General features: G+C 37.2%; 1 protein-coding gene across 10 annotated transcripts in view; it reads left to right on the top strand.

The window, feature by feature from the left end:
* elavl4 (ELAV like neuron-specific RNA binding protein 4) overlaps positions 1-27,163 on the top strand; it is a 62,787-nt gene that overhangs the window by 435 nt on the left and 35,189 nt on the right. For 2 of the 10 annotated variants that reach the window (XM_012960491.2, XM_012960495.2), the window contains exon 1: positions 3,492-3,849. The exons of 2 other annotated variants lie outside the window; for them this stretch is intronic. In XM_012960491.2, coding sequence (XP_012815945.1) covers positions 3,841-3,849 — 9 coding nt within the window. In that variant the 5' untranslated portion in view covers positions 3,492-3,840. Of the gene's footprint in view, positions 1-190; positions 362-3,491; positions 3,850-4,374; positions 4,545-27,163 lie in introns of those variants that run through there. 6 more of the 10 variants (XM_012960492.3, XM_012960488.3, XM_012960490.3 and 3 more) reach the window with 6 other exon arrangements.

Genomic DNA, 27,163 nt, shown 5'->3' on the forward strand with positions numbered 1-27,163 from the left:
AAAAACAAGATTTTTTTTCATGAAGTTCAAACCTCTCTGCAGCCAAAGGATTCATCAGCGCAGTCCGTTGTTGGTCCTTGTGACAGCACAGAGGTTAATGAGTGCGTCAGTCACCTGTTTTTGTTCTGTGATAGTACCAAGTGGGGCTTTAAAATCGCCCAGAGTAGGTGTTTATTAATGCTGAATTGGCTTGTGGTGTAGCCCATCTGGACGGTAAGAGATACTGCTGATTGCTTGTGATATTAAGATGTCTGTAACCTTTGGGAACAATGCGTGCTGGAGTCAGGCTAAGAGATACGCCGTGAACCCATCTCTTTTACCGGCATCTGCTACTAATGACTTACAAGGCTGCTCATATAGGGTAAGGAAATTCAGTTGTCCTTTGATTTGATTCTGGTTGATAAGCTTTGGAGAAGTTTACTTTCCTTTATGTGTCTTTGTATTCTTGTACTGTGATTTTTATTTTTACCCCCTCTGGATGAAGCTTGGAAGTCTGCATACTTTTCACTTCAGCGCTTGTGATGTAGAGGGACACGTCACTTTTCTGGAAATGCAGTTACAAGTGCGTTCTGTCAATCTGATGAAAAATTCTTCCTTTGTGATTTGTTTCTACTTATGTCTGTGCTCTGAAAGAGGTGTAGAAGGCAGTGGGACTGCTCTATAATTTGGGATGGCTCATGGCAGAGTCATTGGAGCGATGGTAACTATTGCTGGTATTAACTATATCACTCTGCGTGCTTGCACTGCTTGGGAAAGTTACAAACTGAAAGGGAGACTGAGCTGGTTGGCTGTATGAAATACAAAATTTTCCTTTGCATGCAGAATATATTCTCTATTAACAATTCTGCACTCAAAATAAGCATCATCCTTAACTATATTATATAGACTTTTGAATAGACATGAAACACATTTCTCCATTATTGTCCTACTACACATACAGTTACCTTTGTATACAACCCTTTGAAGGTCACATTAATACATTGTCAGGGTACTTTTTCTTAAAGGTTAGTAGCACTACACATGCATTTCTTGTGCATATATAATAGATATGAACTATAGACTGTTTTTATAAAAGCAAGAATTGTTATCTGTGAATATAACTTTATAAGGAAACATGTCCATACCGGTATAACATAATCAATTTGCGTATGTCTCCTTGTTCTGCCCTGTATTGCTAGTAAGATATACATGCATTCAGCTATTGCAGAAATGATTATTTTTGTGACCTTGAAACAGGATAAATCAGGATATTTGCTGAGAAAGAAGATGAGTATAACAACTGTTTCTCTTATCTGCCAAATAAATTCAGTGTGTACAGTCAGTGTATTTATACAGAATCTCTGTTTTGCCTTTTGTTGTGTCCAATTATCTTGCACTCGGTGTGTAAATAGATGTATACATAAGGAGGACAGATACAAAACAGAGGGGAGTTGACAGTACCATTTTGTTATTATACAAGTGCAAAATAGCTATTATAAAAACAGCTTCATAGTATACATTGTATTGGCCACCTGAGTAGTTTATGGATAACTTTTAGGCTGGGAAGATAGCGCCACCACTGTATGTGCAGATATAATACAGACACTTAACCCCGTGCTGATCCTACTGCTTAATGCATCTGTGCCACTTGGGTACTAGTGAAAAATGGAGATGCTGCAAGAGAAAGAAACTGTATATTGTTATACTCATTCCACCATGAAATTGAGATTTAGCAGTGCCTTCCCCTAACATGTTTATAGTAGAAGTGAATTGACTACCCTGTAAATTAAACCTGTGAGCTCCTAACAGACACTGTTCTCCTCTGTGGGATTGGTTTCTAAATTCCTCTGCTTCATGGGACACTTGGTGATTGCTGGAGGGTAGGCATTGATTTTTAATATTCTGCTCAGCCATGGAGACAAAAGAAACATATGGATATACCAAACAACAGAATTGAATTCAAGCTATTTTAAAAATGCTCCAATTTTGATGTATAGGATTTTAGTACAGAAAAATACTTGTTTCAATGAGTCTTAAGCAGTATTGATCAACACAGGCACTCCAGATGGTTTAAAGTCAGCCTGACAGAGCATGATGGGAATAATAGTTCCCAAAATCTAGAGTTATGCTCTCTTAACAGTTCTCCAGTTTAATCTTTGGTTGTCACTATGTATCTTACTAGCCATACTATAGAAATGGAAAATATAGAAGAATCTCTAATCACGCACAATCTTCATTGGGCTAAAGAAATGTGACCTCTTAGCATGTGGACAAAATGCTTTAGAGAGTGGTGTCCATTTTATGTTCCTGTAATAAATGGGGACTGGGGCACTTGTGTACATTGCAGAGTTTGTGTATGTCAAGGAACTTTATGACAATTGTCAAACTGCCCCAAACTTCACTTAGTTTTAAGTTTAAAATACATTTTTCATTATATTACTATAGATATAATGCACTGAGTTGCAATGCTGAAGTTGCTAAAGGATTACATTCTGATTATAAGATGCTGAGATCTCCTACCTTGAAATAGATAGGGCCCAGTACCTGGAATCTTACATACATTTCCCCTAAAATAGAAAACAACAAAAAAATCATATCCCAGAGAAAATGGCAAAGCTATTTAATCCTAAGGCACACAATGGTGTCCAGCATTTGGCCACCCACATGGACTACTATTCCCAGCATCCCCTGTCACTGAACTACAATTCCCAGCATCCCGATAACCATTAGGGTGTTACATCAGCAACCGCTGCAGGCCCAAAGGTTGAAAATCACAGCCCTGAAAAAAACTCTGAGCTAAAGGCCCAGAGTTGGAGGTGCATTTGTTAACTGCTTGGGTGCCAGGGAGCTAAATTTCTCTAAATGTAAATTCCCTGCCACATAATTTAATTATAACTCTTGGGGTTTTCCTTTGAAAATGTTTAGAAGTGCATATGCTTAAAAAGAAATGGAAAACAGGGTTGTTGATAAAAAAAAAATACATGGTTGTTGCTGGTGGATAGTATCTATATAACAGTTGCTAAAGTAATAGCCTTCCAGTTATTGTGAACTACAATTACTGTAATATTATTGTCACCAACCACAACACACACACAATTATTTAATTATTTTACTCACCCTTATATATATATATATATATATATATTTTTTTTTTTTTTTTTTAATAATAAAGTATAGTACAGTCAACAGCCATTTGGACTAAAACAGTTTACAATGATATGCTTGAGTCTAAAGGATACAGCTAGTCATTATTTATGTGATGCAAGGAACATTTCATTGTTAATCCCCCAGCCACTGGCCCCAGGGCTCTGGAAGCGTCTCATGTCAAAAGAACATCTAAAAAGCCTGCCTGCAACAGCAGACAAGGAGTTAAGATCTTCAGTCTGCTAGAAGCCAATTTCAATAGCACCTTATATAGCCCCACCTTCTCCAGGCCAGACAGCCAACCAGACGCTGGCTTCATGTGACAGATAGTCCCATAAATGCATGCAAGCATCTAGCCAATTTTCAAGCAAGGCTCAAGCCTATTTTCATATCTACACCCTACTTCTGAGAGGCATAACCACATTCTCTGCTTCTCCCTTTTCTCCCTTTGTTTTTTTTCTTTTTTTTTTTTTTAATTTTAGATTTTTGTTTTCTGGTTTTATTTATTTATTTTTGTTTGTTATTTTTGTTTGAAATATTTTAGGCGTATATATCTTTTTTTTTTTCTTGGTGCTCTCTGGATTAGGAACAAACAGAATATATATTATACATTAAACAAACAAAATTATTTCAATAAATAAAACCATCCCGAAGTGTCTGTTGAGAAATTGAAGAGAAATATCGAAGTCCGGCAAGACTCAATTTAATCCCATAAGAATGGTGATGGTACGTAATCCTCTCTTGTGTTGAAGTTCCATTCAGTTTGTGAATCTGTTGTTTCTGTGTCTGCACCTTTTGTGAATATGTTGCTTTACGTTTGGTCTTTGTTGCTTAAGCAGTGCTATTCCGCTTTTTCACTGATTTGACTCCTAGAAATCTGCTGATTAGAAGAAATATAATTTTTCAAGGTCATCTCTATGTTACTTGATAGCATCATCCTTATCAGTAAAACACCTTCAAAGACTGTTGTGTGTCTGTTCATCTGTCTATGCCTGTCCTGGGGTTATATGCAAGATTTTAGTTCTGCCATTGTGTTTTTGCACAAAAGACTCCAGGAACCCAAAAAAATGTAGAAAGACCAAGCCCCCAGAATGTCATCTCGCCTGCTAATTTCAGATGGGCTGCGCGTTCTGTATGGTAATCTTTCATCAGAATGATTTATAGGGACTCGGTGAATGCTGCATATTGTATTTCAGAGTTTCCTGCCGTGACCTCATAAAAAGAGGAGGAGGCTGGCGTGTGTTTGAGCGCGCACTGTGTGTGTGTGTGTGCGCGTGTGTGTCCTTCGTAGCATCGCTTGCCAGCAGTACTGTAAGAAGGAATGTCAGCTTTTACATAACGCTCTTTTTGCTTCTGACATTGTGACAAGCTACAAGGCTCCATCTCTATAGTCACAGATGGAGTGGAATGGCTTGAAGATGGTAAGTGACTTAGAGTGTATTGTATATTTCTATTTTTGTCTAATTTCCCACCCATGGTTATTTCTGAATGTAAGCAGTTATTTTGATTTTGGACCTTTTTTGCCAGTTAGGCTATATTCAATCGCCTTCCCTGCCGCTGCCAGCGTGTGTTTCAACCAGTCTGGGAGGGTACCTTGACAACTATAATGTCAATGCATGTCCATCACAGATTTACTTGATGCTGTGTAATCTTCATTTGAATTACATGAGTCTTTGGACGTGTCAGTTGTCGCCCCCCCCCCCCCCCCCCCCAGTCTGCCGCTGAGAGCTTTGTGCCTTTAAGCAAAAACGTCTGCCGCAGAAAGCACATATGTTAAATAAGTACATCTGTCCTTTCTTTTCTTTCCCCAAACCTAGACCATGTAACTACTTGACGTTCCTTTTGTATGGGTCTCTCACAATGAGTGTAAAGTGTCACACTTAAATCTTGCAGTCGTGACCTGCATGGCATGTCATTGAACACTGCGGGGACACAGGCGTAATGTACTCCCCTGACTGCAATTCAGACACCCCTGAAACCTGCCGTAGTGTTTTGCACCGCAAAACACTTTCTTGTTTCTAGAAATTGAGGCTCCGTTCTTCCCCACCCAGCTTTCCCATTCTTAAGGAATCATCTTTGTCTGTCTGCTTGTTTTGATGGCTGTAAAACAAACAAGATTAGACAGAGCAGTCGAACTGAAAGCTATAGCTTCAAGGGGAAGCTAGTGAAAGGTTGCCGAGGAAACAACCAGGGAGGGAGCCGAGATAGGGGAGCAGGTGGCAATCATTTGGGAATATTGCGAGCGCGTCAAAAAAAGACTGGGGCTACCTCTATTATGCCCTTCTTTGTGGCAGTCACAACTTTAATTATTCTTTACATATAGGTGCTAATTACATTGCTTCCACAGATGTACAGTGATTCGCTGAACAGTATATTTTAGCATCTGTCCGTCCGTAACCAGGGTGCCTCTCTTTATTTCCCTTTTGCCTACAAAGCAAGATCTTGTCCGTTCCTAGAGTGTAGATAATGATGCTTCTTTTCATCTCACATTTGTGCTTGCCATGTGTAAATGGGCAGAATTCTGTACTTTTATTTTTTTATCATGCAGTCACTTTACGGCCAAATTACAGATCTGCAGTCATTTTGCTATAAGAACAAAGGCAATTTCAGTGGGAACACAAGAAGAAAAGAAAATGTTTCTGTAAATGCTTTTCTGTCTTTGAGATCAGTCAGAAAGGAGTTTTAACCACCGCCAGTGATTCTGGATGGAGTGATAAAACAGTCACTTTAAAACACATAGCAGAATGTTTCTCAGATGTAGATGGACACTTTTTCCAGTCTAACCTTTCACAGTTCCCTTTGTTCTCACTGAGTTTTTACCCTGCAATCCAAAAAGAACAAAAAGAAAAAGGTTTCTTTGCATGGAGCTGTCACTTGGCTATGGTTTTTTAAACCCTCGGTCCTCACTACGAGTTTGAGGGCTGAGCAATAAATGGCAATTTATTTACATTGTAGTTGAGTTGTTATGCACTGTCATTCATGGCACATGTGAAATTCAAGGGGATATCATTCTGCACTATTAAAGAATGGTATATATAATAGATGGAATTTAGTGTAAACTTGACTTAATTTGACCTGTGTAGTCTTACAACCACATATACACTTGTGTTTAAGTACTTTCAGATCATAATGTTACTCTTATTTTTGCACCCTGTGTACCAGCTACTAAATATAACACATTATGTGGAAGTTAGAAAACTATGAGCAGCAATTACTCTCTTCTAATCTGCTCTTTGTTAAACCATGAAATATAGTCAAACATCAGTATAGGAGAACAGAAAAACCCTGTAATCGTATGATATACTACACTCTGTTGCACACAATATCTACATTTTTATTTCTATTTAGTAAGTAAATAATGTATAGCCAATAAAGCTTGTTTTGCAATATTCAAGCAGCTATGGGAATGCATGTATTGTTGTTGAATGCAGGTTCCCTTCCAGTCGAGTACAAAGATACAGTAATTTCTGACTTTGATCCTTATTGCAGTGGATCAATGAAAGCAGTGTATACTGAGATATAAATATGTGTGAGTAAATATATAAATATGTATATGTAAACATGCATTTTATAGGCAATTTAAGATAACACACGTTTATATACATATATGCCTACAAACATACATATATGTGTATGTACTGTATGTATGCGGTTTAAGGCGTTTACAGATGTGAATGGGCCCACCAAGAGCTAAATGGGGGTAACTATTATGAAGAACAGAGAACATTTTCATCAATAATGTGCAATGTATAGCAATTTCATTTAGAAAATGTGCTGTGGTGTACTTATTATCAGCATGTAGAAATTCCAGTGTTTCCTTATATGGTTTGAGTAGTTTTACTCAAGTTTTAGCCAGAGAGCCTGATAATATGGTAATTTGTTCCATATTTATCACTTCCTCCATGTCTTTTGTAATCACATTTCCCAGAACTCCCTGAGAAACTGATGATACTGTTCCCTTTTCCGGTACGCTCCATTAGACCTAATGTAAAAAGAGGTAAAATTACCCTTTTCATTTAGCTCCAGTAAACAGTTATAAGTCTGTGTATTGGTTGCCATCCTATCACACACTGACCAACTGATTCTTTTGTAAAGAGAAAAAAATGATTTTAAGTTCTCATGGTCTCATGGTTTGATCACGGTTTCCTTTATTCAAACTTTTCTTCCTGTTTGCCCATGCTTTGTTGTTTGTTGAAACAACGCTCACTTATAACCTATGCAGGAGGTCTGATCATTTTAGATTTCAGATTAAACATACAAAAATTTGTTGAAAAGAGGTAATCAAGAGATGTATAGGAGATGTACAGGAGCCCAATCAAGAGATGTATAGGAGATGTATAGGAGCCCAATCAAGAGATGTATAGGAGCCCATACAGATAACATAGGTATTGTTGTCTTAGTTTATTGTAATTGCTTGCATTGTGCTGAAAATTTTTATACAAAATACCACAGATATGGGATCTCTTATCTAAAAACCTCATATCCAGAAAGCCCCAAATTACAGAAAGGACATCTTCTATAGAGTCCATTTTCAGCAAACTATTCTTGTTTTTAAAAATGATTCCCTTTTTCTCTGCAATATTAAAACAGTACCTTGTACTTGATCCAAGTGAAAGATATAATTAATCCTTATTAGAGACTAAACAATCCTATTGGGTTTATTTCATTTTTAAATTTTTATTAGCAGGCTTCAGGTATCCAAGTTACAGAAGATCCCTTTTCCAGAAAACCCAGCTCCCAAACATTCCAGATAATAGACCCTTTACCTGTACCGAGCTCTATGGAGAAAACCATTGAAAATCACAGGGATGTATTGAAATATGCTGTACAGATGTAGTTGCATCCCACAGATAATATGTTCCCAACACCCATTAATATTTACTCTATGAAAGTTCTTTGTGACAAGCTAATATCTGAGTTGTTTCTTGTGTTACGTTGTAATAAGCCACTATGTTACAACCTTTGGTGGTTTTGTGCAATTAATGATTTTATAGATCCTTTCTATTTTCAAATTATTTCCGCAAATGCTGCAGTAAGGGTCTGCAATGACTTGGACCATTTATTTAATTCGTATGCTTTGGATGTACATTTATATTTTCAGGGATGCGATCTTCTCTTTTCTGGGAAATTAAATCCAATTCCTTTCACTTTCTTTGTTCTGAGAATCTCAGTGTCTCTCAGCAGCCTCTGATTTGCATGGATCCCCACCACCACCACCAAACACACACACGCACACACACCCTTTTGTTCAAATAAAGAGAACATCAGCATGGTCATTTTTTCACAACCTTCATACATTCTACTGGTTAGTTCACTAAGCTCTGTGGTATAGTAGGTCGTTGCCTTTAAAGCTTTTTGCCTTTAGACCCTAAAGTTCCAGGAGCCAATAATGTGTATACTGTATCTGTGTAAGGAATTATAAGAAACAGCCCACGGTGTATCTTAGATATACATGGACTTCTTAAGTTAACAGCCCCTCTAAGCAGGATATATGTATGTATTTATATTTATTTTAGCCTACAAAACAGCTAAGGATACAACACTGTAGACTGAGTACTGCAATGCAGTATTTTTTCAATGTCATTAGGATATTTAGGGGAAAGCAAAAAGCACTTTGCTGGGTAACGTTTCAAAATAATCACCAAATTCCATGTGGCTTTGCCAGATGGAGTAATAAACCCAAGAGATAACATAGCTCCTCCTTCTGCTATTCTATGTCTAAATGTTGGGAAGTGTGACTAATTAAGAAGAGATTGGTTGTATAAAAGTAGTGGGATGAACCAAACTTTTAGTGATGTGGGGTCCTCAGCATTTATTAGCAAAGTTTAATTAACAAAGCAGTTCTGAAATTCTGAAAAGAGATACATAGGTCAATTTGGAGTTCCTTTGTTTTGCTAAGAAATGTATTGTGAACGACATACACTTACTGCATTTAACTTACTGTTTGAATGTATTTCAGCTTCGTGTCATGTGTGCTCATGTAAGTGCATAGAGAGAAACAGACCAACCTATGGCACTGGAACTATGGCCACAAGTCAAGGGAAAAAGTAATTAATTTAAAAGCAAAGGAAAAAAATATTTTTCCCTGGTTCACTGTCTTTTCTAGTCATAGAATGGTGGAAATGGAGGTAGAACCCTCACCCTTGCAGATAAACACACGTGACCTTGAGGGGTGACCTGGTGGATAAAGTGTATAATGCTGAATGTTATATTAACATTTAGAAATATGCAGAAAAGACATTTTTGCAAGTTTTCAAAATTATACATACCATTGGCACTCATCTTACCAAATGACGACTGGTTTTACTTTAACCTCTTCTTCCATTTACATGACCGGTAGCATGGAGAACTAGTCTAACTGTAATATCTTATAGTTCACTGAGTGCAGTCACTATGTCTAGTGTCTGCTATGTCTAGCGTGAAAGCTGTGTTAAATATTTAATACATTTACTGCTCCCAAGTCCTCATTGAAGGAAATGGGTTAAATTAACATATAGAACACTGGTCTCGATAAATTGTGACAGGAGTCACAGCTGTCTGTATGGAACATTTGGTAGATTGTTAATATTTGAAGAACCTGTTGTATAAATGGGGGCAGGACGATGTTGAATGTTCAATTTGTCTTCTCTTTATCCATTGCATGGGGTAGCTGTCCAGTCTATTCTTCCCTTGACCTCTCACCCGGTATGTTGTCACATAAACAGTGTGCTGAAGGACGGCAAATTTAAATGCAGGAAAACAATCACTGCGTCCCATAAAAATAAGTGTTCAAAAGCAGCCATCCATAAAACAGAGTGATATTCACATAGACTGAAATGATTAAGATGCAAATATTGGTGGCTTCATGACACTTAATAACCCAACAAAAAATATGCGTCAACATAATTAAAATGGACTTTTATGATTTATTGCCTTTCAGAGGAAAATGTAATACTCTCTTTGAAGAGATAAGTAATATACTGGGATTTATTTCCAAATATTTATTTATTGTTCTTACTTTCTGCATGCTGTTTGGGGATTTCAGTGGTTTATCTGTTTATTCTATGTTTTATTGACCCATGAGCAAAATATTTTGGCTCTACTGGAATGACAAAAAGAAGTCTTAAACTGACTCTAGAGGATAATGGTTGTGTAAGATAATTTGCTAACAAAGTTATTGACCGCTTTGCCAGCATATTATATGCCTTCTATATAGCCTTGTGAAATGCATAATTCATATGAATGATCTGCTGAAGGTTCTGTATAAAGAATATACTAAATGGAAAATGGCTACTTTCTTTTTAACACTTTCTGTTTAGTTACATGTACAGACAAGGAATAGCCCTCAGCAAGAAGCTGTCCGCGAGTGATGGGAATTGTAGTTTAAGCTGTATGTTTAGAAAAGGAATGCAAAGTGTTCACTTTTCATTCTGTGCCTTGCAGATGTCTTGTGCCTTTGCATATGTGTTTGATGTGTGAATGGTGCGTACATAGATTTTATAGGGAATGTAATTTACAGGCCATTGCCTGTAACAGGCGGTTGCTTTCTGAGGAAAAAAAAGTACACTTCCAGGGACTTTCTTTAATAATTATTCTTGTACAGCACTGCTAATTGTACTCATATTTTTTAATTACAGGAAGCGTCTGTCCTGTAAATCTCATAATCTAATTTTTTGGTACCTGAGGCAGTAGAAAATGAAGGCCTTTCAGAAGGTCACAAGAAGCTGATGTGAGATTTCAACCATACTCTGCTGTTTTAGTCACTATATCAGCCAAAAATGACCTGTGCTCTCTTAACAGTGTTTTCTGTTTTTATCTGTAGTGTGAAAAGTCAAATGAAATGCAATTATTTAAAAAAAAAAAAAATGACTCAATCATGCTCTTTGTTCTTCACTGTGTGGCTTTGGCAATGGAGAGGTTAAACTTGTAATAATCTTTTCTTGGCCTTTTTCTACATAATTTTCAGACATGTTCTACCAGATCTGTAGAGTGGGCAGCTCTGAGATACCATACCATGCTGTACCCTGCACTAGCCTTCATTATTCCTTATCCCTGGAGAATCAGGTGATCTTGAAAGGCTAAGGAAGTGTTTAGAAGCACGCAGAATCTTTAATTAAATTGGTTGGAGAGATGGTGAGGGTGTGTGAGAAATAAGGTCAGTAAAATGGATGTGCACGCACATTTCCAAAGATCTGACTGCAGCACACTGAAAATTGCAGAGCCAGCTCAGAAAATGCTGCTTTGCTCTACTGCCCCTGTACTTAACATATTCAGTGCCACTGTAACCTGCATCCCACTTTTTTGGGGAGAATCACTTCAAGCTGATGAAATTTGTTGTTTGGGTTTTCAGAGCTATTTTACATTCACTAGCATTCCTTTACTTTTATATATATACAGGTATGGGACCTGTTATACAGAATGCTTGGGCTCTCAGGTTTTCCGGATAAGGGGTCTTTCTGTAATTTGGATCTTTTTAAGATCCAAATTATTGTACTTCTATAATTTAAGCATAACATTATCCCAGTAGGATTGTTTTGCTACCAGTAAGGATTCATTATATCTTAGTTGGGTTCAATTAAAGCTTCTGTTTTATTATTACAGAGAAAAAGGAATTAAGTTTTAAAATTTTGAATTATTTTATTAAAATTGTATCTACTGGAGTTGACCTTCCCATAATATGGAGCTTTCCAGATAATGGGTTTCCAGATAACAACTTGGTTATTTTGAGGTGTTACTAAATACCTGACACAAGAGGTGCTGAAATTGCTGAAGATTTGATTAATGGTGAATAGTGATGCATCAAAATTTGCACTGATTTGGACCTCCCTGATGAATATTTCCAAAGGGAATCGGTGAAAGCAGGATGCAAATTTCCAAGCTTTGGTATCAAAATTTTGTAAATATGTTGTTTGATCATGGAAGTAAACTTTCTGGAACCCACACTATCCTAGGTTCATCAATATTGACTTGGCAGCCGGTGAAGACCATGTCATTTTGGCTATTCTCCTGTTTGTATTGGTTTCATTTTTTCATTTTTCATACAACAGGTATCGGACCCCTTATCCGGGAACCCATTATCCAGAAAGTTCCGAATTATGAAAAGGCCATCTCCCATATTTTTAAAAATGATTTCCTTTTCTCTGTAATAATAAAACAGTACCTTGTACTTGATCCCAACAAAGATATAATTAATCTTTATTGGAGGCAAAACAATCCTATTTGGTTTAAGTACTGTTTAAATAATGTTTTAGCAGACTTTAGGTAAGAGATCTGAATTACGAAAAGACCCCTTATCTGGAAAACCCCAGGTCCCAAGCATTCTGGATAATGGGTCCCATGCCTGTACCAATAATTTATTAGGATAAAAACTTTCTTAACTAATCCTCAAAAGTCTTCCAAGACAGCTACAATTAGGTTATTTACTAGTTTCTAAATGAAATATTTTATAAATAGAAAAGCCTTCCTATTGTTTTCAACAGTTTCATATAAAAGTAGTAAAATTTCAGAAAATGAAGGCTGCTCTAGTAAAGTCTTGATTGCTTTGAGGAGTACATTGTTAGAAGAGTGTAATAAATGGGATAAATGAGGATAGTTCTTAGAAATAAGTTGAGAGGTATCGGGGGGGGGGCAAATGTGTAAACTGTTTTGCATGTAAGCATCAGTTTACCTCTTTCTGTATGGAAGCAGAAACAAGTGTAAGGACTGTCAGCAGAATAGCATGGCAGAGTAGGAGCAGCTGATGAGGTGCATGAGCCTGGAAGTTGCATTTATTACAAACTTTATTGGTGACAGTGGAGGGGGAACTTGCAGGGAAAGTTCAGGTAAAAATAAATAAGGATGTGTCCATTAGAGGTAGATCTAATTTAATGTTCTATTGTGAAAGACATTTTGCTGACTTTCAGTTTTTGAATTGATCTCTATAGAACATTTGTCTCTCCTCCTGGGATGGGCTTCTCATAGACTAGTTAAGGGACCTTGATTCATTGAAGAATAAAAAGAACACAGTGTTCTAGTATAAAACTTTCAGGTGTACCAGGTGCTGGTATGCAGCACTTTTACCTTTCTACCGGTAACTAACAATAAATATTTTTGCTCATAGTACGTCCTAATAATATTATATAATATAGTTGCACGCAGTTGATTAATGTGCAGGTCCTGTAAACTGAGCCTGCAATATTTATAGAGTTAAGAGTAAAAGTTCGAGACAATAGTTGCATGTTCAGTAGAGGAAACTGTGAGGTGCTGATCTCATTGTTTCTATCAGCAGATTGCTTTTGTTTCATGTATTTATGTACAGTATATACTGGGTCTAGCCAAACAGTGGATTTTCTGCCAGTATTTTGCTGGCTGGAAATATTGGAGCCAAATACTTTGGCAATATTTGGGCATCAAGAAGCTGCCTACCCCTTGATTATACACTATTACGTGGCATGCCATTATACCAGATATACAAAACAGTTCGTGCTGTGTCATGATTGTGCATTAATACTTACTTTTGAATTATCATTTTTAAACGCGTTTATATCCTTTTAAGTTTCAACTGTTGCAGTGTCTGCTATCATACAGTCTATACAATAACATTTTACAGCCATTAGTGCTGCTTTATCCATCATTACTGTAATATCAATGTTTCATTTATCAACCATCTACTGTAAGTTTATAGGCACTCAATCAGCGTATTGAATGTTTCTTTACCCAGTCATGTTTTGCCTTCACTTTCAAGCTTCCTCATAAATATAAACCAAATGAACTTGGAAATATGCTTATAGAAAACTAGCACCATGAATTCTGAGATCTCTGTTTTGAGCCTTATTACAGGAGGCCAGTGTGTAGTGGGAAGGCTAGTGATGATGATTGCTCTGCTTTCATTTTGTGTGCAGCAAGGATAGCTAGTACCAATGGCTGTTAATTGAGCAACCAAAGCCTAGGCCGAGGTATATCTGGTAAAGAAGCTGAGTAGCCCTTAGATCATTTCCATTCCCTTTGCTTCAGTGGCAGCTGCTACCTAGTTCCCAGTGATATAAAGAGTATTCCCAGAGCAAAAATGACATGTATGTGTATTAGATTTCTGCACCCCAGAGCTCCACTGCACAGGAACTTTGATTAGGGGAGGTTGTATGCTATGTAAGGTTGGAGAGATCATGAAGGCCATACGTTTAAGTGGCACTTTGCAGCATAAACCTTTATGTTTTGGTTAGCTTAAATTGGCTAAAAGAAGAGTATCAAACAGGAGATCTGGACAACAGAGAATTTGTGGTTTTACAAAGATCAGCATGGATAATTATGTGTAGAATGTAGAACAATAATTTGGAGATTAATATTCTGCCTTATGGCTACAACCAGATAAGCACTGATCTCCCAATCTTTTGTTATTGTTGTCAGTGATGGATTTCAGTGCTTGAAACACAAATGAAAAAGTCACCTTTCATGCAAATGTACCTTTATGTGAGGGCAATGTAAATGGGAAAACTCTCACTTTATAAAAGCAATGCACAGGTCTTATTCTTATATGTCCTCCCTTGAGTCTAGAAAATGTGTACTTTAGGTTTGCTCCCGTATGACCTCTACTTGTATTTATGATTGTTGACTCACAATCATCTCAGTAGAGCTTTGTTTTGTCTTTGGTAAATATTATGAATGGCAGGTAAAAATATAGTAAATGGGGCTGCTTAAGACATTTTCACTTTCTGCATAATAAGGGCTTCTGTACTGTAAACACAATCAGGTTCTGAAATTTCCTAATAACAAAGGGAGTAGTTGGCAGTTTTAAACATGGACTCAATGCCTTTTCAGTAAAAGAAAAATAAAGAAAAATATCTACAACTGTAATATGATAAATAATGAATAGTAATTGATCCCACAACCCTGTTCTATAGTCACTATGGATATTTCTCCTGTATACCTTATTCACCTTAACTATGTCAATATGTTTTAATCTGTGTTACAAAATCTAAAAATGTATTTGCTATACTATACTTTTGGAAATAACTTCTACAATAAAATTTCAATGAGGCAATTACCTCTTACTCTTGTGATGAGATCTTTTTAAACTCTGTCCTGTATGGAGATCAGGGGATTCAATACACGTAATGTTTCATTTGTATTTTGCCATCTGAATGTCAATAGACAAGGTCATATGAATAACATTTCTAAAAACCATTGCAATAGTCAAGGTCGTTTGAATGACATCTGTGAAAAGACAGCAAACAGCACCTTATATTTTATGGGGCAAGGTTTTTAAAATTCTGCTAGATTACGAAAGAGTTTTCTTGGCTGGTTACTTGCATTTAGGTGTTCCTTTTATAGAAACATTCTTCTATAAAATCATTAAAATAATTGATGCTGATTTCATCATTTTATTATCCCATAGATAAGTGCTAAAATAGATGCACTTGTGCAACTGAACATGATTGTTAGTAAATTAGTAGATGGTATTACACAGTCCTTGTGGTATTACATGTATTAAATCCATATAAAACAGCATTTTTGGTGTATACCTAAGTGGTTGCTTTTAGCAATTGAACCTATTTTGACAAATTGGCGCAGAGACCAAAGCAATAGGTGCACTGATGAATGTGCCAATCATTAAACAAATTTGCTATCAGGAGACTATTTTTGACAGTTGGGAACATGTTAATAAATGGAAAAAAAATATTTCTCTAAATCAACAAACGTGCACAGTGGCCATGCTCACGTAAACCTCAATCTTAATTGCAAGCCTTTTGCAAATGTTTATGTGCAATGGGCATTTCACAGCAAGTCGCAAAAAATGGAATGATAGCACAGCAGTGCAAAATGTAACTGTTTAGGGGAAAACATGTGCATCCACTGACTACTAAAGGGTGATGTTGGGTTGCTAAGTGTTGTAGTTCAGCTCCCTCTATACAGTTTACCAGAGCATTTTGTAAAGCAATCGATTTGATATATAAGAGGACAATAGTTGGCCTAAATTATACAAAAAGTCTAGCAGGTCTTAGTAGAATGCAACTATACAGTGACTAAATAGTAACTTTTTACTATTTTAGTCCCATTTTCTATCAGTCTTGCAGTACTATCTATTAGACTCAGAAGCAGAACAAGACCCTAAAGGGCCCCTCATTTAAGACACTATTTTGCACCACCTTTGCTTCTCAATCAACTAGGGAACATAATAATGCCCCCAAACTCAAGCTTAGAAGGTCCCAAGTCTTGCTACAGTGCTACTTGCATGAATAACTCTACTCTAGTAATTCTATGCTAGATGTGAATAGTTATGTGCAATTATGAATGGAGGCATGGCATAAAGCAAAAATAAAAAAAAAAAAAGGTGCAAAACTCTCTTCTAGGAGTGCAAAGGCTTGCACCTCTGTGAGTATGTAGCGCTGCCTGTGCTTGTGAATGGCATTTGGGCTTCAGCTGGCGCACCACTAGCCTGCACATGTTTCGGATTGCTCATACCAAGGGGATGTAAGGCTCTTGGAAATCCTGTACAAACCCCTAGTTTATGGCAAGTGTTTAAAAACAGGGTTCCCTTCGCCTGTCAGTTTTGCACCAGATTTACATTCTGGCCCAGGGCACATAGCACTGTAGCACAGACCATGAGCAGAGGAGCAAGTGGCAAATTTATGGGCACTAAGGAACACAACTTTGTGCCCCTTAGCACCCCCGACTATCATACATTAGCCTGTTAGCCTTTAATCTTTCAGGATCAGTACTTTAGGTGTTATATATTGGAATGTTTCTTAATACAGTTGAATGCAACATGTGTTTTCATTAAGGAAGAAGAGAAATAATATGAAATCAGAGCTCATGAATAGTTTATGAAGCACAATTTACCACAGTCTCTTTTCCTGGCACAAAGGTGCAGTGAACAGTTCCTTATGCATAGATAATATTTTGGACTTCTTCATGCTGCTAGGAATAGCAATCTGTTCTCAGAATCGGATGGTAACAGCATGTTTGCTGTCTTCTCTCTAATATTTTACTTCTCTGAAGCTCTGTTGAGTTGATATTTTCCAAACAAATGCCACTTGGGCATGCATAAATAGACTTCTCCTTGTCATCATTAGAATGCCTCTACAGATGCACATCTGATGGTACAAAATAAACGCAGGTAGCAACTTTTTAACTGTGCCAAATGAACCCTAGAGCTATGAATATCATTCATCATGCAGGACCCATCTAATCCTTTATTTACACCTGCAAGCCAGAATAAAAACAACCACTCTACCCACCTTTAAAATCTGATGCCAACATAAGAGTGCTATAGACTGGTACTAAATGCTATATTGAGAAGGATTTCATGCATTAACTCTGCATTTGCATGCACTTCTGTGCATTCACTTGGCAAATTGTTGTATCCATTATGTTTTGTTGTTGTGTACTAATATGTAATGATATACTGTATAACAAGGTAGGGGCACATTTACTAATCCACTAACGCTCCTAGTGTATTTTCTGCGACTTTTCCTCGCTTGTGCGAATTTTTCGTACTTGCGACAAAATTTTTGCGACAAAATCGTATTGTCGCGCCGAGTACAAAGGTTTTGGATTCATTCAAGCTTCGTTATCATGATTTTCCTTGGGCCAGGTTGGAGCTGCACAGTGCCATTAATTCCTATGGGAGGCTTCCAAAATCATACACAGAAGGATCAAAGTTGGAAAGGTTTTCCTGCATTTTACGATTGTTCGGTACAAAAATTTTGTGACTTTCGGATCGCCAATACGATATTATCGTGACTAATATGATTTTTTTGTAAGCATATTCGTGATATTTGCGATCTTAAGAAATTATCGTATCCAATCCGAATTTATCCAATTCAGGATTCAAACTCGTGATTTCATGAATCTGGCCCTAAGTGTCAATAACAAATAATAATGTTCCACAACTCAAGGTAATGAGGGCCTAATGCAAACTTACAATCCACAACAAAAGTGGTGGCTTTTGTCATGTGAAGTGATATTGGGAAGAACAAAATTTTATGTTAAGGGCAATTAGGGAAACAGGAAATATGTATCTTTAGAGACTGGAAAATAAATGAGGGAAAAGAATTGGGAGTTGCTTCTTAATACGGTTCTATACATACACGTGCTGTCTATTTTTATGGACCAAACTAGCTGCCTATGCAACACCAATATAAATCTGCGCATTAGAATCTGCGCATAGAGTGTATGCACTATTTTTCTACTTCTTTGTATTGAATTTGCATTGACACTGTGCATTCACAGTATACATATTTAGAGTTGGTTCAGTTTTATTAGATTTAGATGAATTAGATTTGCACCTTTGCACTGACAGTATTGTCAGTCCAATACAGTTCTCTGAATTATGTATATACAGTACACTAACACTATGGTCATTTGCCTTAGATTTGCCCCATTCAGTGTCATACCTTTCTATGAATTAGCATCTAACACCGCCAGTGAAGATCCATGCAAAAGATTTACAATGTAGTCCTTGTTTATTAAATTCAAACCCATGAATTGGTGATACAGTTGAATACCATAGGGTATATAATCTGTGAATAAAGTACCAAGCATTTACCGTATATACTCGAGTATAAGCCGATCCGAATATAAGCCGAGGTACCTAATTTTATCTAAGAAAACTGGGAAAATGTATTGACTCGAGTATAAGCCTAGGGTGGGAAATGCACCCGCTACTGCTAAGTTTCAATAATCAAATTATTTAATAAAAGGACACTCACAAGTGCTTACATGACTACCATATTAATAAACACAAGGTATGGGCTGGAAAATGAGGCGCATCCAACATAAGATAACCACATGCAAGGTTGTACAGGTTAATATCTCATTTAATTTTTGTAGTGTCTAGGTAATGATAGTCCTGCACAGTTTTGCCCTGATGGGATATGTTGCCATAACTGTATGTTATGCCATACCCTCTGGAGTAATAATGCTGCAGAATGCTTATGCTACTGTAGCTGCAGATTGTTGCTCTTTTATGTGCACATATTGTTCGGATACAAGTTGTTGTAGAGCTATAGCGTGCTACAGTTCACCTCAGAAGGTTAAAGTAGCAAGAGTACCTCTTACTTGCAGGGTTAACCTTAGTGTGTTCAGTCTACACACAAAACTGACTTGCACCAAATGGAATAAACTCACTAGGAAGGTATAAATCTGGAATAATCTGTCATCCTTATTTTTCTAATACATCTTTCTATACAGACTGCAATTTGACTTGCCTTCCCTGCCATTTTACTGCCTTGCTTGCTTCCCTGCCATTTCACTTCTACAGTTATTTGGCTCTCTGTGCTACAGGCCCAACATGCAATCAGATTGCAATGGCCCAGTATGCCCCTCCATTTGACAGTCTATTCACAGTTCTTGTACAGATCCTATTTTTTCACTGACAGTAAATAAGTCTGTCTTAAATAAGTGTCTCATAGGGGGTTCCTGCACATACATCGGCAAGCACGGGGGGTCGCGCGCCGAGAAAATAAGTCTGTCTTAGTGGGTACCTGCACATCCGTCGGCATGCACTAACAAACGTCACGTTGCTGCGCGGCTTCCCCCTTGCGGCACCCGAGCGCACAGTGGAAGTCACGCTAAGGGTTTACCTGCACATCCGTCGCCAAGAACGAATGGCTGGTCTAGCTGCGCGCCGAGCAGGAACGAAGGTTGGGCCGCGCCCCCTCCCTGTGCGCGCACAGCGTGACTCTTTTTCTCGCTTGCCGACGGATGTGCAGCCAGGTACCCCTAAGACAGACTTACCTAAGACTCATTTTCTCGGCGCGCAGCGCGACCTTTGTTTAAACTTGCCGAGGGATGTGCAGGTAGGACAAGTAATCCAGCTTGCCTCGAGTATAAGCCGAGGATTCCTTTTTTAGCACATTTTGAGTGCTGGAAAACTCGGCTTATACTCGAGTATATACGGTAAATTGGGCATTACAACTCCTTGAGGTTGGTATTCATTCCAGGACCTCTTTGCATCTCTGTACTCTGTAGAGATATCAGACTTGTTATCCAGAATGCTCGGGACCTGAGATCTATCTGTAATTTGGATCACAATACCTGAAGTCTAATAAAAATCCATTTAACCCAAAAGGATTGCCTCCAATAAGGATTGATTAAATCATATTAGGGATCAAGTATAAGGTACTGTTTTAGTACAAGCATAGAAAAATGAAATCAATTTTAAAAATGATGTGCTTAAAATAGAGTCTATGGGAGCTATCTTTCTGAATAATAGGCTTCCAGATAACGGATCCTATACTTTGCCCCTTAGGACATAGAGTAAGTGCAACCACCATTTTACTTCAACATTTAGTAGTATGAATATTGATGCAAGTAACTTTGTAAATATAATTTGGTTCCAAGCAAGTTTGGATCAGTTTTGCCTATGACTTGTGTAATTAATCTGGCCAAAAACCTAGATTGTTAGCCAGTTACACTAAAGAATTGGCATATATGACTAACCTAAGATATGCACCTAAGATATCAACCTGCTGGTTCTTTGTGTTACATGAGTGTTCTACAGTTCTTTTCAGTATCTGATATGTTATGTTACATTGCTCTGTACAAATGGAACTGAAACAGCGTCTTACATGCTGCTAGTACAATGTGGCAATGCTGAAGGGGGGGGGGGTGTAGTTCTATACATTAGATGTGTGCCTGTGCACTATTATTACATTATAGTTACGTGAATTCGATTTGCATCTATGTTGCACAGCTTTGTACAATATCAATGTATATCGGTGTTTTTCATTTTCTACCTGACATTATGCAAAATAGTGAGGTGGCTTGTAGACAAAGCTGTGTTATTTGAAGTGAGTATAAAATGTCTCAAAGGATTTTGAGTTTTAAATTTATACAGAGTAAAAAAAAATCAGGGAAGCTTCTAGAAAACCCAGCATGACTAGATTTACAGTTTTCCATTTAAATACGAACTATTTGCATCTGTGGAACCCAACCCAACCCAATCTTGAAGTTCCCCTTATATTTCCCATGATCTGGAAATCATATCTTAAACTCTGGCTTCAATCTCTTCCTTGGGCAAGTTGTTTTCCCATCCTGTGACTAGGTAGCCAATAATGGGATTCAAGGCTGTATCAGCAAGTGCTGGTTGTTTTTTGAAAGTAAAGTAATTCAGACGTTTTTATTAAAAAGAAAATCACTTTTACCAACTGCTGGAGAACACAACCTGAAATTTAGGATTTATAAAAGTAAAAATGATTACAACTCTGCTCCTTGCTGCTACTTGAAAGGACATTCAGAAGGATATAAGTAAACCTTTTCACACCTTGACTGATTGTAAGATAATTGAGATTCGATGTATTATGCTAAGCAGCTGGTTGGGGGTGTGCTATGGCCTCTGGGCATCTCTCTGAGTAGACAGGGATTTGGCCAGTCATAAGCATGTGCCAAATGATTACAAATGGGGAAAATGGAGAAATTAATAGATATCTGTCTTTCATGCAGTACATATCTGTACAGATACAGATATATGAATGTGTATTCAACAAAAAGCTATGTGTTTATAAGTTACTGAAAGAATTTTGTGATACAGGAGTATTGTCTAGCAATAGTTACCCTCTAACCATAAGCATCTGTTGTAATCTATATGCTGGGGGCTCAACTATTTTTCCACACTTTCCAACCCATCTGTGTTTGCATTTCATATGCCGGAAAACCAAAGCAAACTTTTTTAAGGGAATGCGGCACTGTGTATAATGTAAAAAATGTAAAAGGGGTTATTTACAACTACAAGTGCAGTGAGTAAAATTTAGTTTTGAGAGCTATTGGCATGTTTTTTTCCAAAATGCAGTGTTTTCCTGAGAATTCGAGGGCATTTGTGGTCACCGGGGGGGAAGGGCATACCTGAAACAATGTGATAAAATTAGTGCAATTGTGCTTATACTTCAATGCAAATTGAACACGGTTGCAATTTGGACACAGAGTGATGCTTTTGGCCAGCATTATATTGATTGCAGCAAGAAGATATATAGTATTATCATGGCCAAAGTAAGCACATTTAGCAGCAGCAATGCACCAGCAGTTTGATGGAATTGTTAATGGGTCCTTTTTCCATTTCTCCCTCCAAAATATCCAATTACACATGATGGCTGACATTCATAATACATTCTGCTGGCTTTCAGTACATGCTGGATAAACCATGCTAATTGCACGCGAATGTATATAGCAGATTGCACCCACATTGTCATGACCACAAAGCAGCTATGTTTCCAAAACACTGGACCAGTATTAAAAAGTCAAACATACAATGGTACTCAAATGAAAGAACCCACTCCAGGATTTTAACTATGTGATTTATTCCACAGGTAATCATTTGGTCAAATCAGAGGTCAAAGGGAACAGAAATGTGATTGGGGTTTAAAGGCAACATAAACTTATATTTAGAACTCTAAACTACTCCACTACTCTGCCAAGTTCTCATTCAGAGATTTGTAGTTGCATGTGATTGTTTAGGCCTCTGCAAAAACATAATTCAGAATGCATAATACTAATATAATAAGATAAGCATTATGCATATGATGAGCCTATTACATTTCAGCCCTTAAAATTTTAATTTGTTGTCAGGCAGACATGAATGCATTGTGTTCAGATTTAGCTTTTCTTTTGTTCTTTATTTGTTCATTAAGTTTGCTTGTGTCCTTAGACTTCATGCTGTACCTCGTGCTACATGTGGTATGTGATTTTAGTTGAATAAATTGCAGGAAAACTTGCAGTCATAAAAATAAATTATTCCACCCTTAAAATGCATAAAAAAATCTTTATCCCTGTCTCAGATGTTCTCACAAATATTCACAAACTCCATGGGGGGAAATGCTTTCATTGTTAGAAAACCTGCTCTTTGGTGATGAAATGCAATGTAAATATATCATCTCCTGTGTTCTTTTAGGATGAGCATGTCTGTGGGCCAACACTTGCATGTCTGCATTTATTTCCCAACAGCATGGTTATAGTAACATCGTTGTTTAGAAATAGCACTGATCAATATATTTGATTAGCAGGCAGCATTTAGTTTTAAGATTATTTCTTAAAGCATCGACTAAAGATTGTTGCAACATCAGCACAATCTGGAACACAAAGCAGAATGAATTGCACAAGGACATAATCTTTAATGTTGTTCTTTGCAATGTCAGTCTGACTGATTCTTGGGAGATGTGGAAATCCTTATTTCTTGCAAGGGTGAAGAGTCCGATGCTGATATATAGCTGGCACTGTTATGGCTCAGCATTTATGCATTTGGCACATGAAAGGTTAACAGCGGTGGAAGGAGAGAGCTGTGATTCACAAGTTCAGAATGCAAGGCATATCTAGAGCTCTGTGTCACTGACTCTTTAGCTGGGAGCTCTATAGAATGTTACCAATACATTGCTGTTGTTTATTGTGTATAAGAATGACCTCCTTTTTCATGTGAAATTGACTACTTTATTACAGATTATAGCTCTTTGTTGCATGGCCTACCTTTTTTATTTCCATTGCATGTGCGTCCTTCTATGTGTGCCAGATATACTACAAGAATGCCATATAGCTCATCAGGTTTGCTTGGAAAAAAACTTCTTCTTCTTTTATTAACACAGCTTGTACATAAAAACACAAAATATGAATTGAAACTGTTTTTCATGCTGTTTTAATGTAAAATACCGCCTGCTGCCTAACAAATGTAGGTTCTGTACAGCTGGCCGCACACAAAATTTCCAGTTTCTGACTGAAATTCATGTGTGTCTGTGTGGCCCATTAATATTATTAGATTTGGCCAATGAGCCCTTCAGTGCAATTGCACCAAGGATGATCAGGCTAAAGGGAAAATCAGACTGACTGTTGACCTGATTCAGTGTATATGACAGATAGCTGGCAAACCAAGGACTGGACTTTCCCACCCTTCCGAGTGATCACACCATTTATCCTGCAGGCTAATCTGTGCAATTTGTTTACCCACATCTGTAGCTATATTGCAGTGACATCCAGCCAATCAGGCCATGTGGCCATCTTAAATTCAAATAGCCTAGAGTGCAAGTATAGCTTTTTCTGCTGCTATGGAACACTGTCATTCATATGCAGAAATATTAATGTGACAATTTTACTCCAGTACTGCTGCTGCTTGCCTTTAGATTCTAGCTGCCCTAGATGAATCCACATTAATTGCTGACAAAGCAAGGAGGTGGCATAAGGAATCAAATCAGGATCTCTGTCTTGCGAGTCAGTGTAAGTGGCGGGGGACTTAATCGCTTTAAGCCTACCTGTAACTACATTTATATGACAAATTTAAGCTATTTCATGCATTCAGATACTTTTAAATCTATAGCATTGTTAATGTTATTACATGCTGTCACATTTCTCTGATTTATTTGACTAATGAAACAAATAACTTTTCCCATCTAACCTTGTTTCTGCAGATTTTTTATATGCTTTTTTTAACTTTACATAAAAAAAGAATATCTGCAGTAGTGCAAAAATATGCACATTGTTTTCAAAATGAGGCAACAACAGAATCACCATCACTGATAATCGTAACTTTTTATGCTGCTGTATTTATCTTAATTAATCAGACTGGCATTTTAAGTAGTAAAAAGGTATGATTCAGATTTCCTGACTGTTCCGTTTCCCGGATAAATAATTCAAGTGTAAATTAGAGATAGGGGTCATGGCACAATTTAAATCATTAGCTGCTAGAATTAATTTGCTTTTTTAAAAGCATTCAGACATGGAATAATTTGTCTTGCAATTTGAAAAGCAGTGTTCTACTGAAAAGTGGAAAGAGGAGAATTCAAATGGCAGTGGGCAGAGCTCAAGCTTACGTGCCTGCATATTGCTAAGTGATATAAAGGAACATTTGGCCATATTAATCACTGCAAGGAGGGAAATGCTGAACAATATGTGCATGTTAGCATCAGTATTTTTTGACATACAATGTTAATTGTTTATCATGGAGGTAGACAAAGGTTACACGTAAAAATTAAACCTATTTGCTTAATTGTTTTCCCATTAACATTGTAGGACAGCTAGAAAGCCTTGATAACAGCAAATAGTTATTGACAATAGAATATTCTGCCAGTGGAGAGCCATGCAGTGCATTTTGTGTCTGTCGCTTGTGAAATCCTTTCCTAGTGTCTGATGTAGGAACAATGCTATGTTTGAGGATATTCTGGGACTGAAGGAGCCATAGTATAAAATATTAAAGGCTTTTATCGCTTCTGTGATATGAATGCTGTCTCCAGATTCAAACTGCAAAGGATCTAGGGTAAAAATACCCTTCAGCTATCAGCTATCAGCTCACAAGCTGTAAGCATGCTTGCCTCACCACAAGCCCTTGCACTGTTACTAAACTACAATCCCTAATAACCTATTGACTGTTGGTGCTGTACATCAGCAACCTTTGGTGGTTGCAATTTAGACAATCCTTCCTTCTTTATAGATGTGGTACATAAAAAGCAATTCTTAGCCTGCATCCTTCTCATTTTGAATTCAGAAGGGTTGAAGTTGATCATTCCTGTTGTGAGGGAACTTCATAGGGGATTCTTGTTTGCTCTAGTTGAATGGCCCATTAACAAACCACCAGGCAGCAAGCTTTTAATACTCTAGTACAGTTAGAATGATAAATGATACAATCAAATACCGGGCTGAGATACTGGACTGTGGCAATTTTATACAGTGTTACTGCAGGTTTGGGGGTTTGGGATCTGTTAACTAAAGTGCTTGTGACCTGTGTTTTCCATATAAGAGGCCTTTCTAAAATGTTGAGCACTATGCCTTAAGTCCACTAAAAGTCAATATAACAAGAGGGATTACCTCAGGAGCCTGCTGACTACTTCCAACATTAGGCCAGTATACGTGTAAAACAATGGTTGTCTTTTACGTTGCTAATATAAATGTGAATACAAGCTTTATTCAGTCATGACAGCAGAATGTTTTGGGTAAGTGGATTTACCCCCATACTCTGAAGTGCACTTGAGACATGCTGTGGTAAGTCCTCATACTAGAAGTGTTGCATACTGAAGATGATTGAATAAAGATTAAAAGTACCCAGAAGCATTGTTTTGGCACTAATATGGATTTCTACAGCTTCGCTACCATCAACTACATGTAAATGTTGCCCTATTTCAGAGAAAAAGCAAATTAGCAAGACAATTTTAATTTGTTTGTTAGGACATAGTTAAAAATAGCATTGATGTATCTTGAAGCATTCTGTATAACAGGTTGTCAGATAAAAGATCCCCTTTCCATTGCTTCCCCAGTGTGTGTTCTTCATGCATGTTAAATTATAGGAAATTAGTCTGCTTTTATCTATCTAACCAAAGAATATGTGGGATAGTGGATGACTGGCCCATTAGTAATGTGGCTCTGGTATATGGTATCAAAATAACTATTTTCAAACTTGCATATACAGCTTATTTAACTTACTCAACAAGATATTTATTTTCTAAACAGTTACCTACAATTACAAGCCAACTTAAATGAAAGTAAAGAACCGTTAAATGGTCCATTTGTGGCTCTTTAAGCTTTAAAACAAGCACATACAAACATAGATTTGAAAAACTAACTGCTCAGTAGCAGCAAAGTATTACTACAAAAGCATGTTTCCTGAAAGTAGGCATGGGGCTGAACTCAAAATTGTTTTACATCATTATCCACAGACACATTTAGTGACAGATTTAGGCTAAGTTAGGTTTTTCAGGCTGTTATCCAGACATTTAAAGTTATTATACAATTTACTATGCAGGATCTCACACAGCTTTATTCTAAATAATTTCTAAATACACGGAAGCCAAATATACTTACTTGCTTAGGGAGGTGCAGACAAGGATCATTGTAGTAATGAACAACTATCCTAAATTCTTGTCACTTCACTATGGAAATTCAACTTCACACTACACCTGTAAGCAAGTTTACAAGCAAATATAGCAATACAAAACAGTAAGAAAGTATTTCAAAAAGATCCATATACAGTATGTCACAAAAGCAGGGGAGAAAGAAGAGAATGGAGATGCCAAGAAAGAGAATGAATCAAAGCCAAAAAAAAAGTCTGCTTAGTGTATTTTATAAGATTAGGTTGTTTCAGTGAATTACAGGTTATGAGTAGTGATCAGAAAATCTG

This window comes from Xenopus tropicalis, chromosome 4, assembly GCF_000004195.4.
Source record: "Xenopus tropicalis strain Nigerian chromosome 4, UCB_Xtro_10.0, whole genome shotgun sequence".
NCBI classification, from domain to species: Eukaryota; Metazoa; Chordata; class Amphibia; order Anura; family Pipidae; genus Xenopus; species Xenopus tropicalis.